Raw genomic sequence first — 26633 nt, forward strand, 5'->3', positions numbered from 1 at the left:
CCCTGTTATTTGATGGCATTGTATATAAACTTAACAGATCGACAAGGCTGCTCTGAACGATGCTCAAAGTGTAGGACATAATTACCAAATGGATAATAATGAAGATGAGGATGATGACTTTGATGAACGCCTTTATAGGGAAGATGACGACGATTCCCAATTAAGCAGTGATGACAATTATCTGAACATAATGGGTAATTGGAATTTTTTTCCAACTGCTACTTTACTGTGTTTGTTTACTAATATTCCCTTTGGATGATGGTGGGGTGATTATTATTCTTGGGACCTGGCTACAAATGCTTATTGCGTTTGATTTTTAATAACTATCCTTGTAATTAGGCTTTGGCTTTGAATTACTATCTTTGAGTATGAGGACTTTGTTTTTATAGTGGACGGATGAAACAATCAGAATCGGTCATGCAGACCATAGATTAATTATTGTTGTTCAGTTGATTGAAAGAAGTTTCTAAATTTAATTTCCATAATGCAATGGTTATATTACTTTTCTTCTTTGCTGAGAAAGGTTTGATTAGTTAAACTTGTAAACTTGATATGTTCAGGGAGTTAATTTCTGGTAGATCCGTGCACACCTTTTGCTGTCTGGTGCAACTGTTTTGTAATGCAGCATCTCACATCAGTCATGGCAGTTGCACATGTTGCAGATTTCAAGCATATTTTTAGAACAAGAGTATAGATGGTGCAGTCTTCCATGAATTTACACTCTTCAGGATGCATCTTTTGATGCTGCTGACTGGGTAACTAAATTTTCTACGCTCTTTGGATCAGCATTACATGCTTCTGCCTTAGCTTGTTGCTCATTATGGCATTCTATCTTACTTTTATTACTTGCTTCGGTGCAAATTCGAGTTTAGCTTGTAGTTGGTCAAGAGATAAGGTGTTATATTATTAGCTAGTGGTTTTTTGATTCTTCGTTATTTCTTCTGTAATTCTTTATGGAATTTGCATATATAGTTTTATTTTCAGTGACTGAAAATCTAGTTTATTATACTTGTTAAAACTTCTAAAGCCAAAGAAACGCAATGTGTGCCCTTAAAAGAATGTGTCCAGTGGATGCTGCAATATTCAATTTGAGATACCGACTCTCATTTTTTCAACCCTTTTAAATTCTCTTCATATAACCCTTCTGTGGGAAAAAATTTCAAGGAGAGGGCTTGTCAAGATAGATGGCTGAGAAGTGTGGTTGTCGAATATAACATTCTTTATAGGATTCTCTAAAAGACATGAATAGAGCAGGCCAATGTAAAGTCCCTCTCAGAAGTGGAATGCAGAATCAATATTTCCATCACTTAAACAAGTTTAGAATCTCATTCTTCCCTGAAACATTTCACATGCTTATTTGATAACATTGCTTCCACCTTCTATTATCTCACAAATTATTCTCCATCTAACCTTTCTTTCATCACCACAAGAAAGGTTTGTCCCTTCAGATCAGCCTCCCTGAACCTTCTATACTATTGTACAGGCATTTGGATTTTCATCGCTGAACATTGATGTGATATTTCCATTGCTGCTGCTTCTGTGATAATCCTCATTGTAGTGGTCTCTCCTACTGTAGTATGTATATCTAGGTGGTGACCTAATATACTCATATTCAGTGACATAAGGTGATGGCTTGTATGTGTTGTAGCTGTGAGTCACATAGAGAGGCTGTGATGATTCTGGTGGTAGTCCTTGGCCACTGGGGTATTTATTCCAGGGCCTAACATAGCCATGACTGTATCCATATCTGTAGCCATAGTCCGGTGGTGGGAGGCGGTATATTACATGGGCTTCCCCTACATCGTTAGGACCTGTAGGCTGTGTTGGTTGAGCTGCATTGGTGTCATTAGCAATGGGTGAAGGTGGAGGTGCTTGTGCTGCATCTGGTGGTGGATTCTCAGGTTGTGGCGGCTCTGCTGCTGGAGGTGCATCAGCTGCTGGAGAGTTTGTTCCTTCTGGTGCTGGTAATGGCTCTGCATCCCCGTTGAGTGGTTGTTCAGTTGGCGGTGTGGCAGGTTCTGGTTCAGTGTGGGAACATATGGTAGCAGTCTTTCTTGTTTTCCTAATAGCTTTCAGTATCTTCTCTGGATCTGCCCACCCGATTATTGTCAATTTTTGTTGGGGTAAGTCAATGTATAGATCATAGATACCTGTGAAATATGAGAACTCACTCACATATTAGGAAGCTACACATCTGTCATATTTGCATGCCTGAGAAGAAGGAAAAAAACAAGATGAGGAATTAGAGATCAGAACTTCATCATGGCTCCTTGATATCTTACCATTGATGCCATGCAGTGCTCTCTTAATCTTCTGCACACACCCGTTACAGTCCATCCGGACTTGTATCTCCGTTACTCGAGGTTTCTGCAGTTGAGAATATAACCGAAGAGTCAGAAAAGAAATCTGATACGTGTTTATATATATAATAACTGATGTGTGGAAACTCTCGACATATGTAACAATGGAAATGCTCTGGTTGGAGCTTTACCTCTACCTCTGGATTCATGAAGCAGCGATAAGAGAAAGGAGAAACCAAGATGGATGTGGCTTGTACGTGATGACGAGGGTCGAGATTATAAATGGAGAATCAATAGGTGGCATTTGTTTGTGAGCAGAGGTGGGAATACTAGAAAGGCAAAAGGTGTGGGACATGAAAGGAATCTCTCTTTTTCCTCCGGGTGAGAAAGAAAGATAATGTTGTAAGCATGATTAGCCTACCAGAGACAGAGTCAATCGTCAAATCTTAAAGGGAGGAAAGAAAGAAGAAAGGAGTTGGTGTTTTCTCTACACCTTTCATTTGTTGGGGAGAAGGGAATTTGCTTTTTTCTTTTCTTTTTTTTTTGAAAAAACCGACCATTCGAAAGGCTTAGCTGGTGATGTAGATAAGACTATGTTTATATAAGTGAGGAGCTTTTTAGTTAGGTGTAATGATATACACTATCAAGGAATCCTTTTGTGGCAAGAAATGTTTGCTTTCTATAAAAATATTGAAACAGAATGCAAGTTTGGGCTTCTTGTGAGTTGTTTATTGGGATTGGAGGGCATAAACCACCACTCATTTTTGGCATAAAAGGCTGATGGAGATTGAAGGTCCAGATTCTGTCAAAGACTTTTGATAAACTAGTTTCTCGCATCTCTATTAACTAGTAGCTTTCTCACATACAAGACCCATAAGAGAGCAGTTCACGATTTCACCAAAAGAATGAAGCATGTGGGCTGGGCTATACATCAGGCCCAAAAATCTCTTTAGACCAAAACAAAATAACAGGATGGACAAGATAGACTGGGCTAAAATACCTTGGGCCTACAACTTACATTTGGCTCGCTATGGGTCCACCCTTGGTCCCACACATTCTAATTCGCTATGGGTCCACCCTTGGTCCCACCATCACCTCCGCTTTTCCACCCCTTTTTAGCCAAGGAATCAACACCGCCATTCGCCTCCCTCCATACATACGGGTTTGAACTTTGAAGGACAAAGAAGAGAGAGAATGAAGCAGGTTGATAATCGCGTTTATATCTTGATCCAATTTCCAAGGGATAGGAGTCTTTAGAAAGCCAAGTAACAACGTTAAGAGAATAGACTCAACTACGAGATTGTCCAAGTCACTGAATCCACCATCTGCAGACATTTAGAAGGCATTCCAATTGACTTAATTTCAGCATAACTAGCATCTAAGTGCCCAGTCGGCCTAGAAAAAAAAATACAGATGAAATTCCCAGAACTAATTCTTATTTGTTTATAGAGATATTGCAAGCTTAATTAAGCTATTTCAAAGTAAAAGTTTGAGAAAGATTATGTTATTTATATGTAGATTATCCAAAGGCATGTAAGCATCCATGTTCGGCAAAACCTCTCGTAAGGAGTTATTCATGCCTGGAGTTTTGCAAGATGTGTTGCAGCAAATGCTTGTGTGTTCCCTCTGCCATATATGGAAACAAGCAAGCAAGAGTGCCGATGCATGCTACAACAATATGAAGACAAAGGAGGGCAAACCCAAGTGCCCATGAATATCTTAATTCTTCTTATATATAATAATAATGCATAATTATGTTAAGAAGATTTACTCCACTCTCCACACAAGTGTTTGGTTTTCTTTGATTTTTCTGGGGTTATAATTATGATTTGTAAATATTTTGTGTTGCCAATATCAATATGATTTTTCTCTTTAATTTTTCATTTTATTACTTTATAGGTTTAATCTTATAACTTGGATGTGAATATGTGAAATTAAAGAAAAATAAAATAGTATATAATTTTATAGTAATAACCCTAATCCTAATCCTAACTCCTAAGTTGGTTTAGGTTAGCAAACTCAATTAGCTTTTTTTCTTTTTAATTTTTTTTGAGAAGTTAGAGTTAAATAAGGTTTAGGTTTTTGATTCTTAAATTATGAATTTTTTTATTGGATGTGAATTATTATTATTGTTTTAATTGCAAAATCTTGATTGGTTATCAAATTAGAATCCTGAATCCTAATCCTCAGCCAGGTATAAATGGTTTGTAGTATAAATAGTTTACTACAAAGCGTATAGCCCTCATTGTTTCCTTGAAGCTGCTCATTGTTTCCTTGAAGCTGCAAACACAATCATGAAGTTTTTAAGGAAAATTTCAGAATGGAAAGAAGTCAGGACATGGTAAGTATACATCCTCCTTTTGTTTGTTTCTTATAGTTTGATTGATTTCTTCCTTATATGATACTGTTCAAACCATATATGGCTGTTTGTTTCTGATTTTCTTTCTTGAAATACACTGATCGAGCAATATGTTCCTTGTCTTCTGATAATATGATTGATTTATTCCTTATATAACATGATGTTCAAGCTATTCTGTTTCTTGATTATTTTTATTGATCTTCTTCGTCTTTATAATATATTGTTCAAGCTATATAGGGTTTTTTTATGGCAAAAAGAAGAAGAAGAAGAAGCTATATATGACCTAGTGTAGAGACTGTTTACAGTGTTCAAGCCATCTTTCTGATTATTTAATAGATTTGTTCTTTCTTGAAATATACTGCTCAATCTATATGTTGTTTGTCTTCTCATAATTTGATTGAATTATTCCATATAACATATTGTTCAAGCTATCTAGGATTGTCTGTTTCTTGATTATTTTTACTGATCTTCTTCTTTATAATATACTGTTCAAGCTATATGGGGTTTTCTTTAATGACCCAAGTGTACAGACTGTGTACTGACTACTGAACATGTTGTATCTTTTCAGCAAGAAACTGATCAAGGATCTGTGGTCTCAAATAAGCTTTGAGAAAAGGTTGATACATTCCCATCGAGAGTATGAGGAAGCTTTTATTCAAGAACTATGGGGGAAGCTGAAGGAGAAAGAGGAGGGCGATCAAAGGGATTCCTTGAAAGCAGAGGCTGAGGAGCTCTACAAGCAACTGTGCCTATGGGATGCATATGATCAACTGGAAAAGTTCTCCATACAAGTCTATGGTCACCTCTCCAGCATAAGCAAAAGGTATGTACATTATATACACATTCATGCTTATTGCCTATACATGTTACATATGTATCTGTAAAATTATCTTCTTTGAAATAATGGATGTATATGCATATCAATATATATGTATTTGTAAAATTATAATTATCTTCTTTGAAAAAAAAAATTCATGTATAGGCATATGATTTGTGACTAACATCACCTTAAAATTGCTGCAGAAAAAGAATACCTCCTGAATTGGAAGAAGCTGTGTCGACTTTGATATTTGCTCCACCGCAATTTGCAATCTTTACTCCTCTACACAAGTTGAGGAAGGTCTTCCAGAAGCACTATGGATACTCAGAAAAGCTTGTGAACAAAAAGGTATGTATATTGTTCAAACAAAATTCATTGTTCCAGCTCCTCTTAAACATTTTTACTTAATACTTACTTGGGCCTATGCATCAACAGCTGCTGAAGAATCTCTGTGTACAACGTATGCCGGATTACATCTTTGATAATCTGATCATCGCCATACTTGATCGTGAAAGTGGATCGCACCATGAGCTGCGATTCGAAGAGGCAAGTGTCAATGCAAATTCCCACAAAACCAATCCAGAGAAGAGAATCTATGAGGTCTTAGAAGAAAAATGGAATGATAGGACGACCAGTTGGGACTGCTTTACCAGTACGACTGAGGATGAAGATGAGACAAGCAGTTCAAGTGATGGATATGAAAATTCTGAAGATTCATGTGAAAGTTCAGAGGGTGACGAAGAAGCTGAGTTAAAGAAAAGAAATTATATAAGTACCTCATTATGGGATGAATATGAAACTTCAGAGGAGGAAGTAGCTGAGGTCGATGAAGCACCTGAGATGAGGAAAATCCGTTATTCAGGCACTTTCGAGGATGAAGTAGAGAAAAGAAGCCTAACACCATCATGTGATGTATCATGGGATGCATATGAGAGTTTGGACAATGATGAAGCAGCTGAGACAAGGAAAAACAATTATTTAAGTAATTTTGAGGATGAAGCAACGAAAAGAAGCCTAACGCCATCATGGGATGCATGTGCAATTTCAGAGGATGAAGCAGTTGAGACAAGCAGTTTAACACCAGCATGGGATGCATATGAAATTTCTGAGGATGAAGAAGCCAAGACAAGGAACCACTTATTAATGCATCAACTGCCTCAAACTGACACTGCCAGTTTTAGATGCTACAACAAGCAGAACATGTTACCGGAAGGAGCTCAAGCAATGATAGTGTGTTGAAGGATATGAATTCATCTACTGTTTCCATGTTATTTGAGAAGGAAACATGGCTGCAGCTCTTCTGAGAAACAAAAATGGATGCAGCTATTCTGAGAAGTGAGAAGCAAACAAGGTTGCAGCTATTCTGAGAAGCAAATGCGGTAACAGATATTTGAAGAAGGAAACATGGCTCCAGCTATTCTGAGAAGCAAACATGGTTGCAACAATTGTCGCAAAGCTTGGAGCTGAGCATGACGGTCTTCACATGGGGAACAAGTCAAGATACCCCGAATTAAAATTCACTTTAGGGATTGATATTATTTTTTTTGATTATATGTTATGATCTTATAATAAGTTGTCAAGGATTTTTAGCATTTGTAACATGGTATTTCACATATGTAACACGGTATTCCTCTGCCAATAAGTGAGGCTATTAATAAAATATTGGATTTTTTTTTTCACAAGAGCAATGCAGGATAAGAACCTATTGAGTATTAACTGTGTTATTTAGTGCTGTACGGGTAAGAATTTATGAAGGATGAGAGGTTGAGATCATAGTGGGAATTAACTGGGTTATTCACAACAATGTAGGACAACTAAGGGCGAGGAGTTGTCTCAGGAGCAGTAAAACAAAAAGGAACACGATTCAGATTACCTTAGTTCACCACAAGAATCTAACCAAATTGTAAAACGAATACTCTCAATGATTTCGTATTTGGGAAAATGCTTAAATTCATTTCTCAAATGGTATGAAGTAGGATTAATTCCACAAGGTGGTCATAGGTTGCAAAGCCATTCCAGAGCCTAAATATCAAGTAGAAGACCCGACTCAAAAAGCTTCACATTCAGTAACAGAACAAATGAAAGCAACTTGTAACTATACAGTGAAAATTGGGGACATATATTATATATATCCCCTTCTTTCAAAAAAAAAAAACTACACAATGAAATCATAAGCAGAATCATAAACGAAAATGACATTGTAACTTTGATCCAGAATAACAAAATCTAACATTACTCTCAAATAGAAACTATTAATTTCAAGTCTCAAAGAGATCACTCACCGAATCAGTAAATTGAAGTCAGTCTGATTGGAGACTTCTTCCTCTCAGCATCGCCGATGCCACATGCGACAATCCTCAAACCTCCTTAATCGAAAAATGCTCGCAAATTGACAGCGCAATCCACATCATACGCAAAATCCAGATGATGAAGAAGATGAATCATATCGATTTCGTCCTCCAAATCTGCCAAAATTCCACCCATGCCCGCCGCCCCAGTAACCACCACTAACACTAAAAATGGAACGGAAAAATCCACCTCATTCTCCATTCTCGGAAACCTCTCCGCCTGGAAGTGTTTCGCGAGCTCTGAAAAAATGACACGTTGCCCGAAGCAATGACTCAAACGGCAGCTGGACAAACCCCGTTTTGCTTTTGAAAGTGGGTTTGTGGGCCTTTTATGCGCCTTTCCGGGCTAATGGTTCACATTATTCAAGTAGCGATTGGGCCTTATCTGCATCAGCAATTCAGCATATATTCAAGTACTCTTACAAGGAGGCAGTTTATGTTTAATAATCGCATGGGCCTGTTGGATTGGTTGGGCTGACGAGGTTCTTCTTCATATGGGCTATTGATTTCAAATGGGCTTTCTAACAACTAAATTGAGTATATTATACAGGCCGGCTATGGCGATGCCAAGAACTGACTTCTTCTTGCTTGGCAATTGGCATGGCGCACAATTATATGTATATATGGATAATATTATACAGGCCGGCTATGACGATACCAAGAATTGACTCTTCCTCTTGCTTGGAAATTTGCCAATTGGCATGAAAGCAAGCATTTCAGCAAGTGTGATGCACGTCCATCAATATGCTACTTGTACATGTCATTTTGTGAATGTGTGTGTGTAATGTGTGTATATATACATATATATCGATGAGAAGAACTTCAAGAACAAAACCAATTAGTCTTGCAATTGCTTAATTCGACTAGTTTCAACACAAAGGAAGAAGAAGAAGAAGAAGAAGAAGAAAAGAAACAAAATGGCTGTTGGGATCATTGTGGATGAACATGCGTCTTCAGTCTCTGTCGAGAGGCTATGGAAGGCAGCCATTGTGGATAGTCACAACCTTGTCCCTAAGCTTCTTCCCACCATCATTTCAAGCATTGACATCCTTGAAGGAGGTGGAGGAGTTGGCACCATCAAGCTGTTAAACTTCGCAGCTGGTTTGTGCCTAATTCTATTCATAATAATTAGTACCGTTTTTATTAGGGCTGATGCAACTTTTGGTTCCCGAAAGAATTGTCAATTTCTAACTCAGTCACTGAATGTTCAAACGTTCCAATTTGAGAATTCAAAGTTAAACGCACACACACGGGCGTATTTCTCATTGTTGAAACATATTCATTACATTGATTTTTTTTATGTCATATCAACAATTTGACTACTTGAATAGTCGAAATTAAAATTTGTCCGATTATGCATATTGGATCAAATTTCTTCTTTGAAGTCTTAAGTTAGAACTTTTAAACATTCGGTGATCAAAAATTACACTATCCCTTTTTATTAATCATTGAAAGATAGCATGCTAACTTTGTAATTTGCTTAATGTACATAAACACAATCTTCACAGATGTTAAGGGTGCTAAGTTCATTAAGGATCGTGTGGATGTGATGGATCATGAGAAGCATATATTCAAGCACTCTATCATTGAAGGAGGCCTTATTGGTGATAAGATGAAGTCTTATGCTGCTGAGGTTTCTTTTAAATCATCAACCAGTGATGAGGGAGGTTCTTTGGCCAACCTGAAAATAGAGTATGAACTATTAGAGGATGGTGGAGTGCCATCTGAAGAAGAGATCAGCAACATAAAGCAAGTGCATATGGCAATGGTTAAGGCTGTTGATGGGTATCTCTTGGCCAACCCAAATGCTTATGCTTAATTCACCCAATTGGCTTTTGTTTCTCCGTGTCTTCTTCTCTTGCCTATTTGGGATTTCGATAATATGTAGGCTGTAAAACGGTCGGTTATTATGGCTAATAATGTGTTGAGTGTGAGTGTCAATGTCAGAAAACAAGTCATTGATGTTGGTTAATTTGGTGTGTTTGAATTCTTGGTGTGCAACTCCATTTGTGATTGTAATAGTTTGCTCATGATGAGTTTTATAACGTAACCACTTTAATTTTTGGTTTTTTAACCGATTTTATTATATGACTTTTATAGTGGTACTAACACAACATATCATATGTTGATATAATATATCAAAACCAATAGGATGGTGTTAATTAACAAACACAATATGTCATATGTTGATATAATGTATCAAAATCAATAGGATGTTGTGAATTAACAAGCGGTCGTATGTGAATTGAAACATTTATAGAAAATGAATTCAAAAAGAGTGGTTGCAAATTGAAGACACTTCAAAAAGAATGGACTTTCAACCTTTGAGGGAACTTTATGGGTTCAATCAACTATCACATACTCCTCTAAGCTCAAGTTTTGAACTATTTTATGTGTTAGTTAACCTTGCATGAAAAGAGAGATACAAGAAATAGAGCCCAAATCAAGACTTGGTCTTTGGGAAACTACTCCAGCGCAGGAAACTTCTGGAGATGTAGGAAATTTATGAGGGTGCAGTACTCGAGTTTGGCCTGCTTGGGGATTCATTTTATCTGACGGGTTCAAAGAGTCCAATCTCGGAGAGTTTCCAGTTTTTTAAATTACAAAGAAAGGGAATGGAAAGACTCAAATTCAAAATCTTTATTAAATATCACATATATGAGTGTCGGAGGGAACCCCCCAAAATATACAAATAATTGGTCTACTGATCTCTTTGAACATGTATCACCATAATTGATTGTTATTATCTGATCTCACTGACCATATATCCTATCCATAATTGATTGTTAATAAGAACAACGTCTCCTACAATAATCAAAATCATCACCTTTTTTTTTTGTTCAAGAATATATTTGAGGGTGTGCTAACAGATAAGCCTCCACAACCTCATACATCCCAATGGATCTATCCTTCCCAAGCTCCACATCCACTTCTTGAATCTCCACACCTTCTTTCGGTATATACTCGCTCTTCATCTTGCAGACACAGCCTCCACTTCCATACCCTTCAAACTTTATCTCATAAGTAATAAATTCAAGCTTGTCCAACAACACATCGCCTTCAATAAACCTGTACTTGCACACGAACTTCTCTTTGTCGATCGCATCGATCTGGTGCTTCACGTATTTATAAGGATGATCTGCATATAATTTTGAATTCAGAATTGAAAACCGAAGGGTTTGAAGAGAATTTGGGGGTTTAGGTCTCACCTTCGGTGAAATTGAGTTGTCTGATGGTTCCGACTTCGGCTTCTTCACCTTGGATGAATTCGATGGATTTGATGGAGGAGAACATGAGTTTGGGGCAGATGTTGTGGCAGTCGAGAATCAAGGCCTTGAACATCCTCGCCGGAGTGACTCGGGTCGTGAAGGTTTGCGTGGTGACTCTGCTAACACCCATCTCGATTCTCGCCTGAAATTCAATAATGATTTCTACGAGGGAGAAGATCGATTGAAATAGGGGATTTTGTATGTTTCTTCATGTGGAATTCTTTTAGGGGTAGGTGTGAAAATGACATGACAGATAGGGCTGCACAACTGTCTTATCTTCTTCCTTCCTGGAGGCTATAAAAGTCAAAGTCTGCTTCTGCCACTCTGAAAGGCCAAAGATGTAGGAAAGGGATGGCAACCTCGACTTTGTTGTTAATGTTATTGGGCTGGTGATGACGAATAAGGCCCAAATTTTACTTAAATGTGAAACATAAGCCCTGAAAAAGAAAAAGTGAAAACACATAAACGGCCCACAAACAAACCCATTTAGCTTCAGCCTACTTAAACGGCCCACAAACTGGGGATCTGCGGGAATGGGCCGAATTTTGGCAGATTTAGAAGACGAAATCGGGATGATCCATCTTCTTCATCATCTGGATTTTCCGTATGATGTGTGATTATGCTGTAAATTTTCGAGGATTTTGCGATTAAGGAGGTGTTGAGGATTGTCGCAGGTGGAATTGGCGATGCTGAGACGAGGAAGAGGAAAGGCTCCAATCAGACTGGCTTCAATTTACTGATTCGGTAACTGATCTCTTCGAGATTTGAAATTAATAGTTTCTATTTGAGGGTTAATGTTAGATTTGTTGTTCTGGATCAAAGCTACAATGTCATTGTTGTTTGTGATTCTGCTTATGAGTTCACTGTGTAGTTACAAGTTGCTTTCAATAGTTCTTTACTGATTGTGAAACTGATTGAGTAGGGTCTTCTACTTGATATTTAGGCTCTGTGAATGGCATTGTAGCCTGATACCACCTTCTGGAAGTGCTACTTAATACCTTTTGCAAAATAAATTTAAGCATTTCCCCAAATATGAAATCATTGTGAGTATTTTATTTACAATTTGGTTTGATTCTTGTGGTGAACTAAGTTATTCTACTTTTGTGTACACACAAACAACTTAAATGGGGTTTTTAAGTGAATTGAGTTAAATTCAATGCAGAAATGGGTGGTAAAACCATGTTATGCAAACTGATCTTAGACATTTTGAATGCTATAGAATAGAGTCTGTTTGGAGATTTTCAGCAATAGAATAGAGTCTGTTGTTTGGAGATTTACAGCAATATTATGCTATTCTTTACCCTCCATATGACCATAATACAGCCTGAGCCATAATCTGATGGTGTTCCTTTTTGTTTTGCTGCTCCTGAGACAACTCCTCGACCTTGGTTGTCCTACATTGTTGTGAATAACCCAGTTAATTCCCACTACATCCTCCATAAATTCTTACCCATACAGGGCTAACCCAATATGTTCTTATCCTACATTACTCTGGTGAAAAAATATATATATTAAAAAACAGAATCAAAAGAAATATTTTATTAATAGCCTCACGTATTGGTGGAGGAATACCGTTTTACATATGTTAAATCGACTTATTAAGAGATCATAACATAAAATCAAAAAAAAAGAAAAATATCAGTCCCTAAAGTGTATTTGAATTTGGGGTATCTTGACTTGTTCCCCATGTGAAGACCCTCATGCTCAGCTCCAAGCTTTGCCACAATTTCTACAACCATGTTTGCTTCTTAGAATAGCTGGAGCCATGTTTGCTTCTCAGAATTTCTGCAACCTTATTTGCTTCTCAGAATAGCTGCAACCTTGTTTGCTTCTCAGAATAACTGCATCCATTTTTGCTTCTCAGAATAGCTGCAATCATGTTTCCTTTTTAAACAACATGGAAACTGTAGATGAATTCATATCCTTCAACACACTATCATTGCTTGAGCTCCTTCCAGTAACATGTTCTGCTTGTTGTAGCATCTAGAACTGGCAGTGTCGGTTTCAGGCACTTGAAGCATTAATAAGTGGTTCCTTGTCTCAGCTGCATCATCCTCGGAAATTTCATATGCATCCCATGCTGGTGTCAAACTGCTTGTCTCAGCTGCTTGATCCTCTGAAATTGCATATGCATCCCATGCTGGTGTTAAACTGCTTGTCTCAACTCTGAAACTGCTTCATCCTCAGAAATTCCATATGCATCCCATGCTGGTGTCAAACTGCTTGTCTCAGCTGCTTCATCCTCTGAAATTGCATATCCATCCCATGCTGGTGTCAAACTGCTTGTCTCAGCTGCTTCATCCTCTGAAATTGCATATGCGTCCCATGATGGCGTTAAGCTGCTTTTCTTTGCCTCATCCTCAAAATTACTTAAACAATTGTTTTTCCTTGTCTCAGCTGCTTCATCATCGTCCACACTCTCATATGCATCACATGATGTTGTTAGGCTGCTTTTCTCTACCTCATCCTCGAAAGTACCTGAATAACTGATTTTCCTCATCTCATTTGCTTCATCAACCTCAACAACTTCCTCCTCTGAAATTTCATATTCATCCCGTAATGGATTACTTGTATAATTGCTTTTCTTTAACTCAGCTTCTTTGTCACCCTCTGAACTTTCACATGAATCTTCAGAATTTTCATATCCATCAATTGATCTGCTTGTGTCGTCTTCATCCTCAGAGGTGTTGGTAAAGCATGAACTTTGACATGAATCTTCTGCCTTGTAGACTTTCTTCTCTGGATTGGTTTTTAGGGAACTTGCATTGACACTTGCCTCTTTGAAATGCAGATCGGGCAATCCACTTTCACGATCAAGTATGGCAGTGATCAGATTATCAAAGATGTAATCCGGCATATGTTGTACGCAGAGATTCTCCAGCAGCTGTTGATGCATAGGCACAAGTAAGTATTCAGTAAACAATGTTTAAGAGGAGCTGGAACAATGGATTTTGTTTAAACACTATACATACCATTTTGTTCACAAGGTTTTCTGAGTATCCAGCGTGCTTCTGAAAGACCTTCCTCAACTTGTGTAGAGGAGTAAAGATTGCAAATTGCGGTGGAGCAAATATCAAAGTCGACACAGCTTCTTCCAATTCAGGAGGTATTCTTTTTCTGCAGCAATTTTAAGGTGATGTTAGGCACAAATCTTATGCATATACATGAATTTTTTTTTCAAAGAAGATAATATCACAGATACATAAGTAACATGTATAGGCAATAAGCATGAATTGATATATAATGTACATACGTTTTGCTGATGCTGGAGAGGTTAGCATAGACTTGTACGGAGAATTTTTCCAGTTGGTCATATGCATCCCATAAGCACAGTTGCTTGTAGAACTCTTCAGCCTCAGCTTTCAAATAATCCCTTTGATTACCATCCTCTTTCTCCTTCAGCTTCCCCCATAGTTCGTGAATGAAAGATTCTTCGTGCTTTTGATGAGAATGTATCAGCCTTTTCTCAAATCTTATTTGATCCAACAGATCTTTTATCAGCTTCGTGCTGAAATTTCAATAAACAACATGGTTAGTAGTCAGTACACAGTCCGTACACTGAGGCCATAAAAAAAGAAACCCTATATAGTATATAGCTTGAACAGTGTATTACAAAGAAGAAGATTAGTAAAAATAATCAAGAAACAGACAATCCTAGATAGTTTGAACAATACGTTATAAGGAATAAGCCAATCAAATTATCAGAGAAGACAAACAAATCAATCAAGTTATAAGGAATAATTATAGTTGGAGCAGTATAAAGAACAAATCGACAAATCTATTAAATAATCAGAAAGGTGGCTTAAACACAGTACACAGACTAAGTCATTATAGATTTTGTTTGCCATACAAAAGAAACCCTATACGGTATATACTATAAAGAAGAAGATCAATAATAATAATAATCAAGAAATAGATATACCTAGATATATACCTTGAACATGTTATATAAGGAATAAATCAATCAAGTTATCAGAAGACCAAGAACATATAGATCGACAGTATATTTCAAGAAAGAAAAAAAAAATCAATTAAAGTAATCAGAAACAAACAGCCCTACATGGCTTGAACAGTATCATATAAGGAAGAAATCAATCAAACTATAAGAAACAAACAAGAGGAGGATGTATACTTACCATGTCCTGACTTCTTTCCGTTCTGAAAATTTCCTAAAAAACTTCATGATTCTGTTATAGCAGCTTCAAGGAAACAATGAGCAGCTTCAAGGAAACAATGAGGGCTATACGCTTTGTAGTAAACTATTTATACTACATACCATTTATACCTGGCTGAGGATTAGGATTCAGGATTCTAATTTGATAACCAATCAACATTTTGCAATTAAAACAATAATAATAATTCACATCCAATAAAAAAAAAAATTCATAATTTAATAATCAAAAAACTAAACGTTATTCAACTTTAACTTCTAAAAAAAAAAAAAGTTTATTAGCTTTTGCTAACCTAAACCAACTTTGGTTTAGGATTAGGATTAGGATTATTACTACACAATTATATACTATTTTATTTTTCATTAATTTCACATATTCACAACCAAGTTATAAGATTAACGTACGCTATAAAGTAACAAATATTTCTATCTAAATATTAGAGAGAAAAGTCCTCCTTTTGGTATTGGGAAGACAATTTACACAGCAAAATTATAACCCAAATAAGAGAAAATAAAACAATTGTGGAGTATATATCTCCTTAACAAATAATTATTAATTATAATATATAAGATGAATAAAGATTTTCATGGGCACTTGGGTTTTCCCGCCTTTAATTTGTCTTCCATACCTGTTATAGCATCGGCACTCTTTCTGGTTTCCAAGTGTGCCAGAGGGAGCACACTTGCATCTGCCGCAACATATCTTGCAAAACACCAGGCATGGCTTCCTTTCCTATGTGAGCTTGTCCGTTTTCGAATAATGTAAACCGTAAGCCCAGAAAGACACGTAAATAGGCCCACAAACCCACTTTCCAAAGCAAAACGGGTTTCGGCCAACCCGTCATTTTATCAGAGGCTCAGAGCTCGCAAACTTGCAGAACCATGACCCGGGAGCTAATGGGTAAGAAGGGCGGACCAGGCAGAAGCTGTTCGGCGAAGATGGTTCTGAGAATGGAGAATGTTGTGGATTCTTCGGTTCCATCTGTTGTTAGTATTAGTGGTGGTTAGGGGCGGCGGGAATGGGTGGAATTTTGGCAGATTTGGAGGACGAAATCGGGATGATTTATCTTCATCATCATCTGGATTGTGCTTTGGATTTTGCGTATGATGTGGATTACGCTGTCAATTCGCTGGCATTTGGGGATTATGGAGGTGTTGGGGATTGTCTCAGGTGGCATTGGCGAAGCTGAGAGGAAGAAGGTTCCAACGATACTGACTTCAATTTACTGATTACTGATTCGGTAAGTGATCTTTCTGGGACTTGAAATTAATAGTTACTATTTGAAGTTAATTTTAGATTTATTGTTCTAGATCATTGTTGTTTATGATTGTGCTTATGATTTCACTGTGTAGTTCAAGTTGCTTTCAATAGTTCTGTTACTGAATGTGAAGCTGATTGAGTAGGGTCTTCTACTTGATATTTAGGGCTCTGTGAATGAAACTGTAGCCTAATGACCATCTTATCGAATTAATCCTACTTAATACCTTTTTGAGAAATAAATGCCACCATTTCCCCAAATACAGTACATCTTGTTGTTGAATGCTCTGTTATTCCTTTAAAGCCAAATCATCCAAATAGCAGACATTGGAACCAATTGAATGAAGCTCCTTTGTTGTATGTCCCTGCCGGTAGACTTCCAAACCATTAATTCCTTTTCCACTGAAGAACTTGAGACCCAAGAAATGCCCAGCAGCTATAGAATAGAGTCTGTTGTTTGGAGATTTTCAGAAATATTATGCTATTCTTTACCCTCCATATGACCAGAATACAGCCATAGCCATAATCTGAATGGTGTTCCTTTTTGTTTTACTGCTCCTTAGACAACTCCTCGCCCTTAGTTGTCCTACATTGTTGTGAATAACCCAGTTAATTCCCACTATAATCTCAACCTCTCATCCTTCATAAATTCTTACCCGTACAGCACTAAATAACACAGTTAATACTCAATAGGTTCTTATCCTGCATTGCTATTGTGAAAAAAAAAATCCAATATTTTATTAATAGCCTCACTTATTGGCAGAGGAATACCGTGTTACATATGTCAAATACCATGTTACAAATGCTAAAAATCCCTGACAACTTATTATAAGATCATAACATATAATCAAAAAATAATAATATCAATCCCTAAAGTGAATTTTAATTTGGGGTGTCTTGACTTGTTCCCCATGTGAAGACCGTCATGCTCAGCTCCAAGCTTTGCGACAATTGTTGCAACCATGTTTGCTTCTCAGAATAGCTGGAGCCATGTTTCCTTCTTAAAATATCTGTGACCGCATTTGCTTCTCAGGATAGCTGCAACCTTGTTTGCTTCTCACTTCTCAGAATAGCTGCATCCATTTTTTGTTTCTCAGAAGAGCTGCAACCATGTTTCCTTCTCAAATAACATGGAAACATTAGATGAATTCATATCCTTCAACACACTATCATTGCTTGAGCTCCTTCCAGTAACATGTTCTGCTTGTTGTAGCATCTAAAACTGGCAGTGTCAGTTTGAGGCAGTTGATGCATTAATAAGTGGTTCCTTGTCTAGGCTTCTTCATCCTCAGAAATTTCATATGCATCCCATGCTGGTGTTAAACTGCTTGTCTCAGCTGCTTCATCCTCTGAAATTGCATATGCATCCCATGATGGTGTTAAGCTGCTTTTCTTTGCTTCCTCCTCAAAATTAGTAGAACAATTGTTTTTCTTTGTCTCAGCTGCTTCATCATCACCCAAACTCTCATATGCATCACATGATGGTGTTAGGCTGCTTTTCTCTCCTCAAAAGTGCCTGAATAACTGATTTTCCTCATCTCAGTTGCTTCATCAACCTCAGCTACTTCCTCCTCTGAAATTTCATATTCATCCCATAATGGGGTACTTGTATAATTGCTTTTCTTTAACTCAGCTTCCTCGTCACCCTCTGAACTTTCGCATGAATCTTCAGAATGTTCATATCCATCACATGAACTGCTTGTCTCATCTTCATCCTCAGTCGTACCGGTAAAGCAGTCCCAACCGGTCATCCTATCATTCCATTTTTCTTCTAAGACCTCATAGACTCTCTTCTCTGGATTGGTTTTGTGGGAATTTTCATTGACACTTGCCTCTTCGAATCGCAGCTCATGGTGCGATCCACTTTCACGATCAAGTATGGCAGTGATCAGATTATCAAAGATGTAATCCGGCATACGTTGTACACAGAGATTCTTCAGCAGCTGTTGATGCATAGGCCCAAGTAAGTATTAAGTAAACAATGTTTAAGAGGAGGTGGAACAATGAATTTTGTTTGAACAATATACATACCTTTTTGTTCACAAGCTTTTCTGAGTATCCATAGTGCTTCTGAAATACCTTCCTCAACTTGTTTAGAGGAGTAAAGATTGCAAATTGCGGTGGAGCAAACATCAAAGTCGACACAGCTTCTTCCAATTCAGGAGGTATTCTTTTTCTGCAGCAATTTTAAGGTGATGCTAGTCACAAATCATATGCATATACATGAATTATTTTTTTTCAAAGAAGATAATTATAATGTTACAAATCCATATATATTGATATGCCTATACATCCATTATTTCAAAGAAGATAATTTTACAGATACATATGTAACATGTATAGGCAATAAGCATGAATGTGTATATAATGTACATACCTTTTGCTTATGCTGGAGAGGTGACTATAGACTTGTATGGAGAATTTTTCCAGTTGATCATATGCATCCCATAGGCACAGTTGCTTGTAGAGCTCCTCAGCCTCAGCTTTCAAGTAATCTCTTTGATCGCCCTCCTCTTTCTCCTTCAGCTTCCCCGATAGTTCTTGAATAAAAGCTTCTTCATACTCTCGATGGGAATGTATCTGCCTTTTCTCAAAGTTTATTTGAGACCACAGATCCTTGATCACTTTCTTGCTGAAAAGATACATGTTCAGTAGTCAGTACACAGTCTATACACTGAGGTCATAAAAAAAACCTTATATAGCTTGAACGGTGTATTATAAAGAAGAAAATCAGTAAAAATAATCAAGAAACAGACAATCCAGGATAGCTTGAACAATATGTTACATGGAATAATTCAATCAAATTATCAGAAGACAAGCAACTTATAGTTCGAGCATTATATTTCAAGAAAGAACAAATTTACTAAATAATCAGAAAGATGGCTTGAACACAGTCAAAAAAGAAACCCTATATAGCTTGAAGCCTTGAACGATATATGTTATAATATGAAATAAATCAATCAAATTATCAGAAGATAAACAACATATGGTTTGAGACTTTGAGCTGTATATTTCAAGAAAGAATAAAATCTATTAAATAATCATAAAGATCAATGATGGCTTGAACACAGTGCACAGTCTGTATACTAATCCATATATAGCTTTTGTTTGCCATATCCAAGAAAGAAACCCTATATAGCTTAAAGCCTTGAACAATATACTATAAAGAAGAAGATTAATAAAAAATAATCAAGAAACAGAGTAGCTTGAACATCATGTTATACAAGGAATAAATCAATCATATTATCAGAAGATAAACAACATATAGCTCGAGCAGTGTATTTCAAGAAAGAAAATCAGAAACAAACAGCCATATATGGAGGAAATCAATTAAGGAACGAACAGCCATATATGGAAGAAACAAACAGTATCATATAAGGAAGAAATCAATTAAACGATAAGAAACAAACAAAAGGAGGATGTATACTTACCATGTCCTGACTTCTTTCCATTCTGAAATTTTCCTTAAAAACTTCATGATTGTGTTTGCAGCTTCGAGGATCACAATGAGGGCTATACGTTTTGTAGCAAACTATTTATAATACAAACCATTTCTATCTGGCTGAGGATTAGGATTCAGGATTCTAATTTGATTTAGATTTTGCAATTAAAAGAATAATAATAATTCGCATCCAGTAAAAAAATTCACAATTTAACAATCAAAAGCCTAAACCTTATTTAACTCTAACTTCTCAAAAAAATTAAAAAGAAATAGGCGTATTAAGTTTGTTAACCTAAACCAACTTAGGATTAGGGTTAGGGTTAGGGTTATTAATATAAAATTATATACTATTTTTATTTTTCTTTAATTTCACATATTCACATTCAAGTTATAAGATTAAAGCTGTAGAGTAATAAAATAAAAAATTAAAGAGAAAAGTCATATAGATATTGGCAACACAATTTATTTACAAATCATAATTATAACCCCAGAAAATCAAACAATTGTGTGGAGTAAATCTCCTTGACAAATAATTATGAACTATTATACATGAGATGAATAAAGATTTTCATGGGCACTTGGGTTTGCCCTCCTTTGTCTTCATACTGTTGTAGCATCGGCACTCTTTCTTGTTTCCAAATGTACCCGAGGGAACACACTTGCATTTGTTGCAACACATCTTGCAAAACGCCAGGCATGGCTTCCTATGTGAGGTTTTCGAACATCGATGCTTACATGCCTCCGGACAATCTACATATAAATAACATAATAATACTTATCAAATTCTTACTTTGAAATAGCCTTACTCTAAGCTTGCAATATCTTTATAAAGAAATAAGAATTAGCTATGGGAATTTCTTCTGTATTTTTTCTGAGCCGGCTGGGCACTTAGATGCTAGGTCTGCTGAAGTTTAGGCAATCAGAATGGACCTCCAAATTTCTGCTCGTCGATCCAGTGACTTGGACAATCTCGTAGTTGAGTCAGATTCACTCAACGCTGCCTTTCTAAAGACTCTCCTATCCCTTGAAAATTGGATCAGGATATAAACGCGATTATAAATCTGTTTCATTCTCTCTCTCTTCTGTGCCCTTCAAACATGTATGGAGGTAGACGAATGGCGTTGCTAATTTCTTGGCTAGAAGAAGAAGGGGGCGGCGGGTGGAAAAGCATGAAGTCATGGTGGCTTGGTTATCTGAGATGTAATTCTCCTGTCTTTGGTTTCCCTTGTTCCTCTGGTTCTTGTGTTTAGTCTCTGCCGGCCTCCTTTGGAGGGTTAGGTGTCTTCTCTTGTTTTGTGCTTATCGTCTGGGTGTTTATCGGGGTTTCTTGTTTCTGGTCTCGTAACTCCCTCTATAAATACTATGTCTTGCTTTATAAGAAAGAAGAATTAGAATGTGTGGGACTGGTTCATACCTTTTTGACGAACTGATCCCTCACCTCCTGCCTGTACCATGTCCATGTAAGTTAAAGAAAACATAATTAATCATATGGGGTTAATATACTTATGAATTAAAGACTAGGCTACGGAATATATATATATATATACATACATACATACATATGAAACTTCAACTGCAAATGATATGGCGAGCAGAAGCAGTAATGCAATGGAAGCCGGATCAAGTCTCGCCATGTTTTATTGTTTTCTTGACAATCATTAATTTTTCATAATTTATATGCCACATCTTGCAACAAACAGACAAAAAACAGAACAATAAGCTCGCTATCACTTATGAAGAATCCTATGATATTCTTCCTCGTAAAATCAGAATAAAAGATGTTGATTCCTTCCGGGCTTCCGTGCATAGTTGATTAACAATATCATATATTATATATATGTAGTCGTACATTTTGTATTTACAAATTGTTGGGCAATTCGAATCAAGTCCGTTTGTATTCGTCTCAGTTGGTTGGATTCTATCTAACTATAGTATAAGCCGAGACGGTGTCCTCTTAAGAGGTAAATAGTCGCATTCATTGTGAGATGCATTCGCAATTTATTTTTGTTGGTATTTATCTACAGACAATCCTAGTAACAAGATTAAGAGCCCAGCCCATTATTTGTTAATTAGAGGAGCAATTTAGGTAGTTAGAAAGCCCATTTGAAAGTCAAGAGCCCAAATGAAGAAACCTCGTCAGTCCAACCAATCCAACAGGCCCATCAAGAGCATGCGATTATTAAACTTCCTCCTTGTGAGTGTCACGTGCCAAGTTCCAATACAACAGTGTGGGACATGATCGAGGTCCTCGAGGAGGCAGAGTTTGGAAGAAGTGAGAAATTACGTTCATAGGAAGACATTTCATGTAAAGAGAATCTACTTGGTCTGCAGCTTCTGTTGCCTGGTCTTGTGGTGATTATCACGTTGGTTTCATGGGATATTGCTGGAATTTGTGTTTCAAACTGAGTTGTAGTTGTGAACCATGCATTTATGTACTGCATTCGCCTAGAACAATATTGCACAAAAAGTGTTTGTTTATTTGTCTCCTTTGCAATTTTCATTTTATCTTATACTCAAGTCACGAAAACCAAAACTCACATGTAACTTGGTATAACATGCAGGCCAGTAGACCTTGAATCCAAGGATCCTGCAGGATTTAGTAGTCGGCATTCAGCGACACAAAGTTATGACAGCACAGTGAATCTTGCAACCATGTCTGGACTAGCTTGGGACTTCAAACACCAGTAGCCAGTGGCACAGTACTGGTATGTATTACTACTTTCACCTGACATTTTTATGGATTTAACAAAGTCTTTTAGACATAATATTCCAATCAATAAGCTGTCTTCACTAGTATTGATAATTGGCCTGCTTATGTCAATATTTTGGTCTTCTTTGCATTTGTTGCAACTTCTTTGAGGCCATTAGCTTAGCCGCCTCCTAAGTTCTGTCTGCACCCATTGGTGCACTGGTGCTTAAACAAAGTTTCTTTACAATTAAAAAATCAAGTTTTACAGAGTATAATCGTAGATGATATATGATTAGAACTATGAAAGATTATATATGAACTGCCTGCTTTACTCTACCCGTAAACACAGAAATTTTGCGAAAATAAGGTGGGAGCCAAGATGGTTAACTTGAAATTTGTGAAGATGTGAAAAGACAGTACTCATTATTTATAAATAATACATTTTAAACTGAAAAAAAATACAAAATACACACTCCTGCATGGAATTAACTCAAAACAGCCAAAAAAAAATACCAGAGGAACTTTTATTTAGTGAAATAAAGTCCCCATCTTTATTTGATTGACCAACGATTGAAGGGGAAACTAATAGGCATCAGGATTGGCCAAGAGGTAGGCTTCAACAGCCTTAAACATGGCAGTGGCCGTTCCCTTTGCTTCAGTGATTTTGTCCTCCGGAATCACAATGTCACCCTTGGTGTGGTATGCGGTGGTGGTCTTCCAGATAGACCCTCCATCAGGAGATGCCACAATCTTGTTCTCCGAACTGATTTTGTCGAGGGCACCCCTCAGAATATCGCCTTCGATTATGCTGTAGTTGTATGACAAAGTCTCTTTGTCTACTAATTCAATCTTGTGCTTCACGTATGTGGCTTGATCATCAGCTGCATATGCATACATACACATAACAATATTTATTTTTAGTCACTTTTTTCTTTATGGAAATACTTCAAAATCAAGGATTTGATAGTGAATATGATGAAAACTAATTACCTCCAAAAGTGATCTTCTTGATAGTTCCCGCTCCACCATCACCTTCGAGGATTTCGATGTTCTTAATTTGAGAGATAACATTGGGGAACAAGTTGACACCATCGAGGACATAGGCCTTGAAGAGCTTAGATGGTGGGATTGCGAGGACATTCTCTGATTCAAAAGAGACAACACCCATTTTGGACTAGGAAATTAAGATTGGTAAAACTTGATATGGAATGGAAGTTGAAGAATGTTCGGTGTTTGTTGGGAGTGTTTTTAGTTGTGTGATGATATGGTAAAGTAGATATGGTATATATATAGGCTGAACTTGAAGGTCGCCTATTATCGAAGATGTCCCTATTTGATCCAAGAGTTTGGACGTTATTGAATTTTTTAGAATGAATTGGGTGTCATTCAACAGGGATGGCTTTGCAATTTAGTCAAAGATGGCACCTTTTGGAATGTAATAAAATAAAATTCAATTGACAGTGCAAGGCATCAATTTTGATCCAATTCTTTGAACCCACATTGTTCAATTATCTCTAGAGGCCAGCTATAGCCACCTACCTTTAATAATATCAAGTGGGTATTAATATATTTTTGGCCCACAAAACGACAAATGAAACTCCATTTTCATATATAAAAAAATATACATGGGAAGAGAGCAGTTTTAATGTACAAGGTCAACTTGGGCTCAAAACAAAACTGCAAATGCCTATTTTTCCTTGTAAAACTTATTGTTGCGCAAATACCATAGGAATGATCATCTCCACTTTGTAGATAAATACTGGGCCGAATAATGCAAGCAAACTAATGGGCCCAAAGTTTTATCAAATCCTTTTCAAACCGTAACCGTATTCAACGATGGGCCCAGCTAATGTTCAAATGATATTAAACTAGTGGGCCCAGCGAAAGAAGCTAGAGAGAGTGTATTAATCCGTTAGTCTGGTCTATTAATTCAAGGCAGGAGGCTAAGCTAGCTTCTGTTGAAAATTTGTTAGTATCAAGGAATATTCCCATGCAATGAAGGTTGATATATAAATTGATAATCAATTATAATAGTCATAACATCAATCATTTAATTTTAAAATTATATCAAATATGGAATGGGTTGGATATAAATATAATGAGAGTATCTTGTACCTGAAGGGATGCCTCACTTTTGGTAAATATTGGAGAAGAGGATTGAACATGCCACAGAAAAATTCTACTACGACAAAAATGCATTGTCATTTGTCAAGAGGTAAAACATGGGTAGTTGGTCATATCTAGTATGGATCGTACATTTGTATATGGACAATAATTGAAGTCGATGGTTCTCCTGGGGTTCCCTCATCTGGGATCCTTAGAGAAGAGGATAAGTTCGTCCTTTCGGGAGCTAGAGAGGACACCATCAATCCTTTCAACAAGTGGTTGGGAGGATTATAAAATAAAATCTCTTAAAAGATTTTGATATCCATTTCATATTTCATTGATTTTCCCGCATTAATTCAAAAGTATTTGGTCAATTCACCAATTTTGGAATTATTTGTCAATTATTGTATTACTTTTCCATAGGTGGCGTTCTTGACTAAATTGCCAAGCCATCTTTCTTCATTGCCCAAAACGACATTTCAACAAAGTTTGAAGCTTCCATCACCCTATAAATAAGCCCCCTCTCTATTGATTTCCACATAACCATTACAACCCAAATTCACAATTCAAGCACTCATCTTTTTCAATCTTATCAACCAATCTCAGCTTCCAATATTACATAATGGGTGTTGTCACCACACAATCAGAGAATGTTCTCGCAATTGCACCAAACAGGCTGTTCAAGGCCTATGCTGATGGTGCCAACTTCTTCCCCAAGGTTATCCCTTCCATCAAGAGTGTCGAAACCCTCGAGGGCAACGGCGGAGCCGGAACCATCCAGAAGTTCACTTTTGCCGGAGGTATCATATTTATGTGTATATATATGTTAAGACTTGTAGTCTCACGTCGGATTGACATAAACTAATTGTATAGTATATGAGCAAATGTTCAGTTCCTCTCACATATTTGACTCATTTTCTGAGCATAAGTACTTGGGAGATGCTCCAAGAGAACAAATCCATACGGGCCTTTGGCCTAGAGCGGACTCCATGCGGGCTTTTAGTCCAAAGTGGATAATATTACTTTGATTTGGCTTAGAGCGAATAATATTATTTTGGTGTGTTTGGGTTAGATTTCTGAATTTTCTAACAATATATATATATAATTAAATATTGTTGTCTAATTATGTGTATCAATTGTATATGCAGATGATCAGCAACTCACATATGTGAAGCACAAGATTGAATCACTTGACGAAGACACTCTCACATACAACTACAGCATAATTGAAGGCGATATCCTCAAGGGTGCTCTTCAGAAGCTCAGTTCCGAGAACAAGATCGTGGCTTCTCCGGACGGAGGATCTATCTGGAAGACCACCGCCACATATCACTTTGACGGTGACGTTGTGATTCCGGAGGACAAACTCCAGGAGGCCAAAGAAAAGGCCACCGCCATGTTCAAGGCCGTTGAAGCATATCTCCTGGCCAATCCTGATGCCTATTAATTAAGTCAAGTCCCCCCCCCCCCTCTTCTATCTATTTTTGATTTCAGAATAAAACTTCCTATTTTGTTAAATATGGAAGTGCTTGTGTTGTTTGTTGTTGTTCATATATTTTATATATTCAGAGTGTATTTTGTATCCACTTCAAATGTTTATGTATTGAATTCCAATCAATGATAAATTTCGGCTGGTTATTTTACAAATTTTCATGCTTTACGACTTAATGCTCATGATGCAAAAAAAATTTTAACATTTTAAATGATTCTTCTTAATGAATAATTGGATTTTTTCAGTAAAAACAATGACACCATACAAATTCGATATGGACTTAAATTCGAGCCGCCAAATATAGCAGATAACTCTTCCTCATGACATGCGTATCTCCTTCAGCCTTATCTTCATTACAAGAATTATGAAAGTAGTTGTA

The 26633-nt window shown here is 36.9% G+C and overlaps 5 protein-coding genes across 16 annotated transcripts; 2 read left to right on the forward strand and 3 right to left on the reverse strand.

The window, feature by feature from the left end:
* Positions 1 to 1275: 1275 nt before the first annotated feature.
* On the reverse strand, positions 1276 to 8086 carry LOC120013568 (vegetative cell wall protein gp1-like). Of its 12 annotated transcripts, none has more exons than XM_038865408.1 (7): positions 7762 to 8086; positions 6256 to 6314; positions 5895 to 6010; positions 5694 to 5761; positions 2492 to 3625; positions 2283 to 2367; positions 1276 to 2150 (listed from the first exon to the last, which is right to left on the reverse strand). In XM_038865408.1, the coding sequence occupies exons 5-7, from the start codon at positions 2507 to 2509 to the stop codon at positions 1468 to 1470; spliced, it is 786 nt and encodes a 261-aa protein (XP_038721336.1). In that variant the 5' UTR covers positions 2510 to 3625; positions 5694 to 5761; positions 5895 to 6010; positions 6256 to 6314; positions 7762 to 8086; the 3' UTR covers positions 1276 to 1467. The 12 variants fall into 12 exon arrangements, 11 of the variants coding, with proteins under 11 accessions (XP_038721336.1, XP_038721335.1, XP_038721342.1 ...); XM_038865407.1 differs by having other exon boundaries at positions 5694 to 5793; XM_038865414.1 differs by adding an exon at positions 2176 to 2211 and having other exon boundaries at positions 1276 to 2090; positions 3301 to 3625; positions 5694 to 6010.
* A 640-nt stretch (positions 8087 to 8726) lies between these two features.
* On the forward strand, positions 8727 to 9756 carry LOC120011878 (major pollen allergen Bet v 1-A-like). The gene is made up of 2 exons (XM_038863033.1): positions 8727 to 8928; positions 9336 to 9756. Exons 1-2 carry the CDS (start codon positions 8745 to 8747, stop codon positions 9644 to 9646), a joined length of 495 nt encoding a protein of 164 aa, XP_038718961.1. The 5' UTR covers positions 8727 to 8744; the 3' UTR covers positions 9647 to 9756.
* A 695-nt stretch (positions 9757 to 10451) lies between these two features.
* Positions 10452 to 11375, reverse strand: LOC120012717 (pathogenesis-related protein STH-21-like). Its single transcript, XM_038864168.1, has 2 exons — positions 11037 to 11375; positions 10452 to 10966 (listed from the first exon to the last, which is right to left on the reverse strand). Exons 1-2 carry the CDS (start codon positions 11224 to 11226, stop codon positions 10668 to 10670), a joined length of 489 nt encoding a protein of 162 aa, XP_038720096.1. The 5' UTR covers positions 11227 to 11375; the 3' UTR covers positions 10452 to 10667.
* Positions 11376 to 23039: 11664 nt separating this feature from the next.
* LOC120012720 (major allergen Pru ar 1-like) lies at positions 23040 to 23921 on the reverse strand. Its single transcript, XM_038864170.1, has 2 exons — positions 23647 to 23921; positions 23040 to 23537 (listed from the first exon to the last, which is right to left on the reverse strand). Exons 1-2 carry the CDS (start codon positions 23822 to 23824, stop codon positions 23239 to 23241), a joined length of 477 nt encoding a protein of 158 aa, XP_038720098.1. The 5' UTR covers positions 23825 to 23921; the 3' UTR covers positions 23040 to 23238.
* Positions 23922 to 25290: 1369 nt separating this feature from the next.
* Positions 25291 to 26409, forward strand: LOC120012719 (major allergen Pru ar 1-like). The gene is made up of 2 exons (XM_038864169.1): positions 25291 to 25562; positions 25911 to 26409. Exons 1-2 carry the CDS (start codon positions 25385 to 25387, stop codon positions 26207 to 26209), a joined length of 477 nt encoding a protein of 158 aa, XP_038720097.1. The 5' UTR covers positions 25291 to 25384; the 3' UTR covers positions 26210 to 26409.
* The last annotated feature ends 224 nt before the right edge of the window (positions 26410 to 26633 follow it).

The sequence above is a fragment of the Tripterygium wilfordii genome, chromosome 13 (assembly GCF_013401445.1).
Source record: "Tripterygium wilfordii isolate XIE 37 chromosome 13, ASM1340144v1, whole genome shotgun sequence".
NCBI classification, from domain to species: domain Eukaryota; kingdom Viridiplantae; phylum Streptophyta; class Magnoliopsida; order Celastrales; family Celastraceae; genus Tripterygium; species Tripterygium wilfordii.

Coding starts and splice junctions, on each gene's coding strand:
- LOC120011878 (XM_038863033.1), top strand. CDS start 8,745: ATGGCTGTTGGGATCATTGTGGATGAACATGCGTCTTCAGTCTCTGTC. Junction 8,929..9,335: donor GCTGTTAAACTTCGCAGCTG/GTTTGTGCCTAA, acceptor CAATCTTCACAG/ATGTTAAGGGTGCTAAGTTC.
- LOC120013568 (XM_038865409.1), bottom strand. Junction 2,151..2,282: donor AGCACTGCATGGCATCAATG/GTAAGATATCAA, acceptor CATATTTCACAG/GTATCTATGATCTATACATT.
- LOC120012720 (XM_038864170.1), bottom strand. CDS start 23,824: ATGGGTGTTGTCTCTTTTGAATCAGAGAATGTCCTCGCAATCCCACCA. Junction 23,538..23,646: donor CAAGAAGATCACTTTTGGAG/GTAATTAGTTTT, acceptor ATGCATATGCAG/CTGATGATCAAGCCACATAC.
- LOC120012719 (XM_038864169.1), top strand. CDS start 25,385: ATGGGTGTTGTCACCACACAATCAGAGAATGTTCTCGCAATTGCACCA. Junction 25,563..25,910: donor GAAGTTCACTTTTGCCGGAG/GTATCATATTTA, acceptor TTGTATATGCAG/ATGATCAGCAACTCACATAT.
- LOC120012717 (XM_038864168.1), bottom strand. CDS start 11,226: ATGGGTGTTAGCAGAGTCACCACGCAAACCTTCACGACCCGAGTCACT. Junction 10,967..11,036: donor ACAACTCAATTTCACCGAAG/GTGAGACCTAAA, acceptor AATTATATGCAG/ATCATCCTTATAAATACGTG.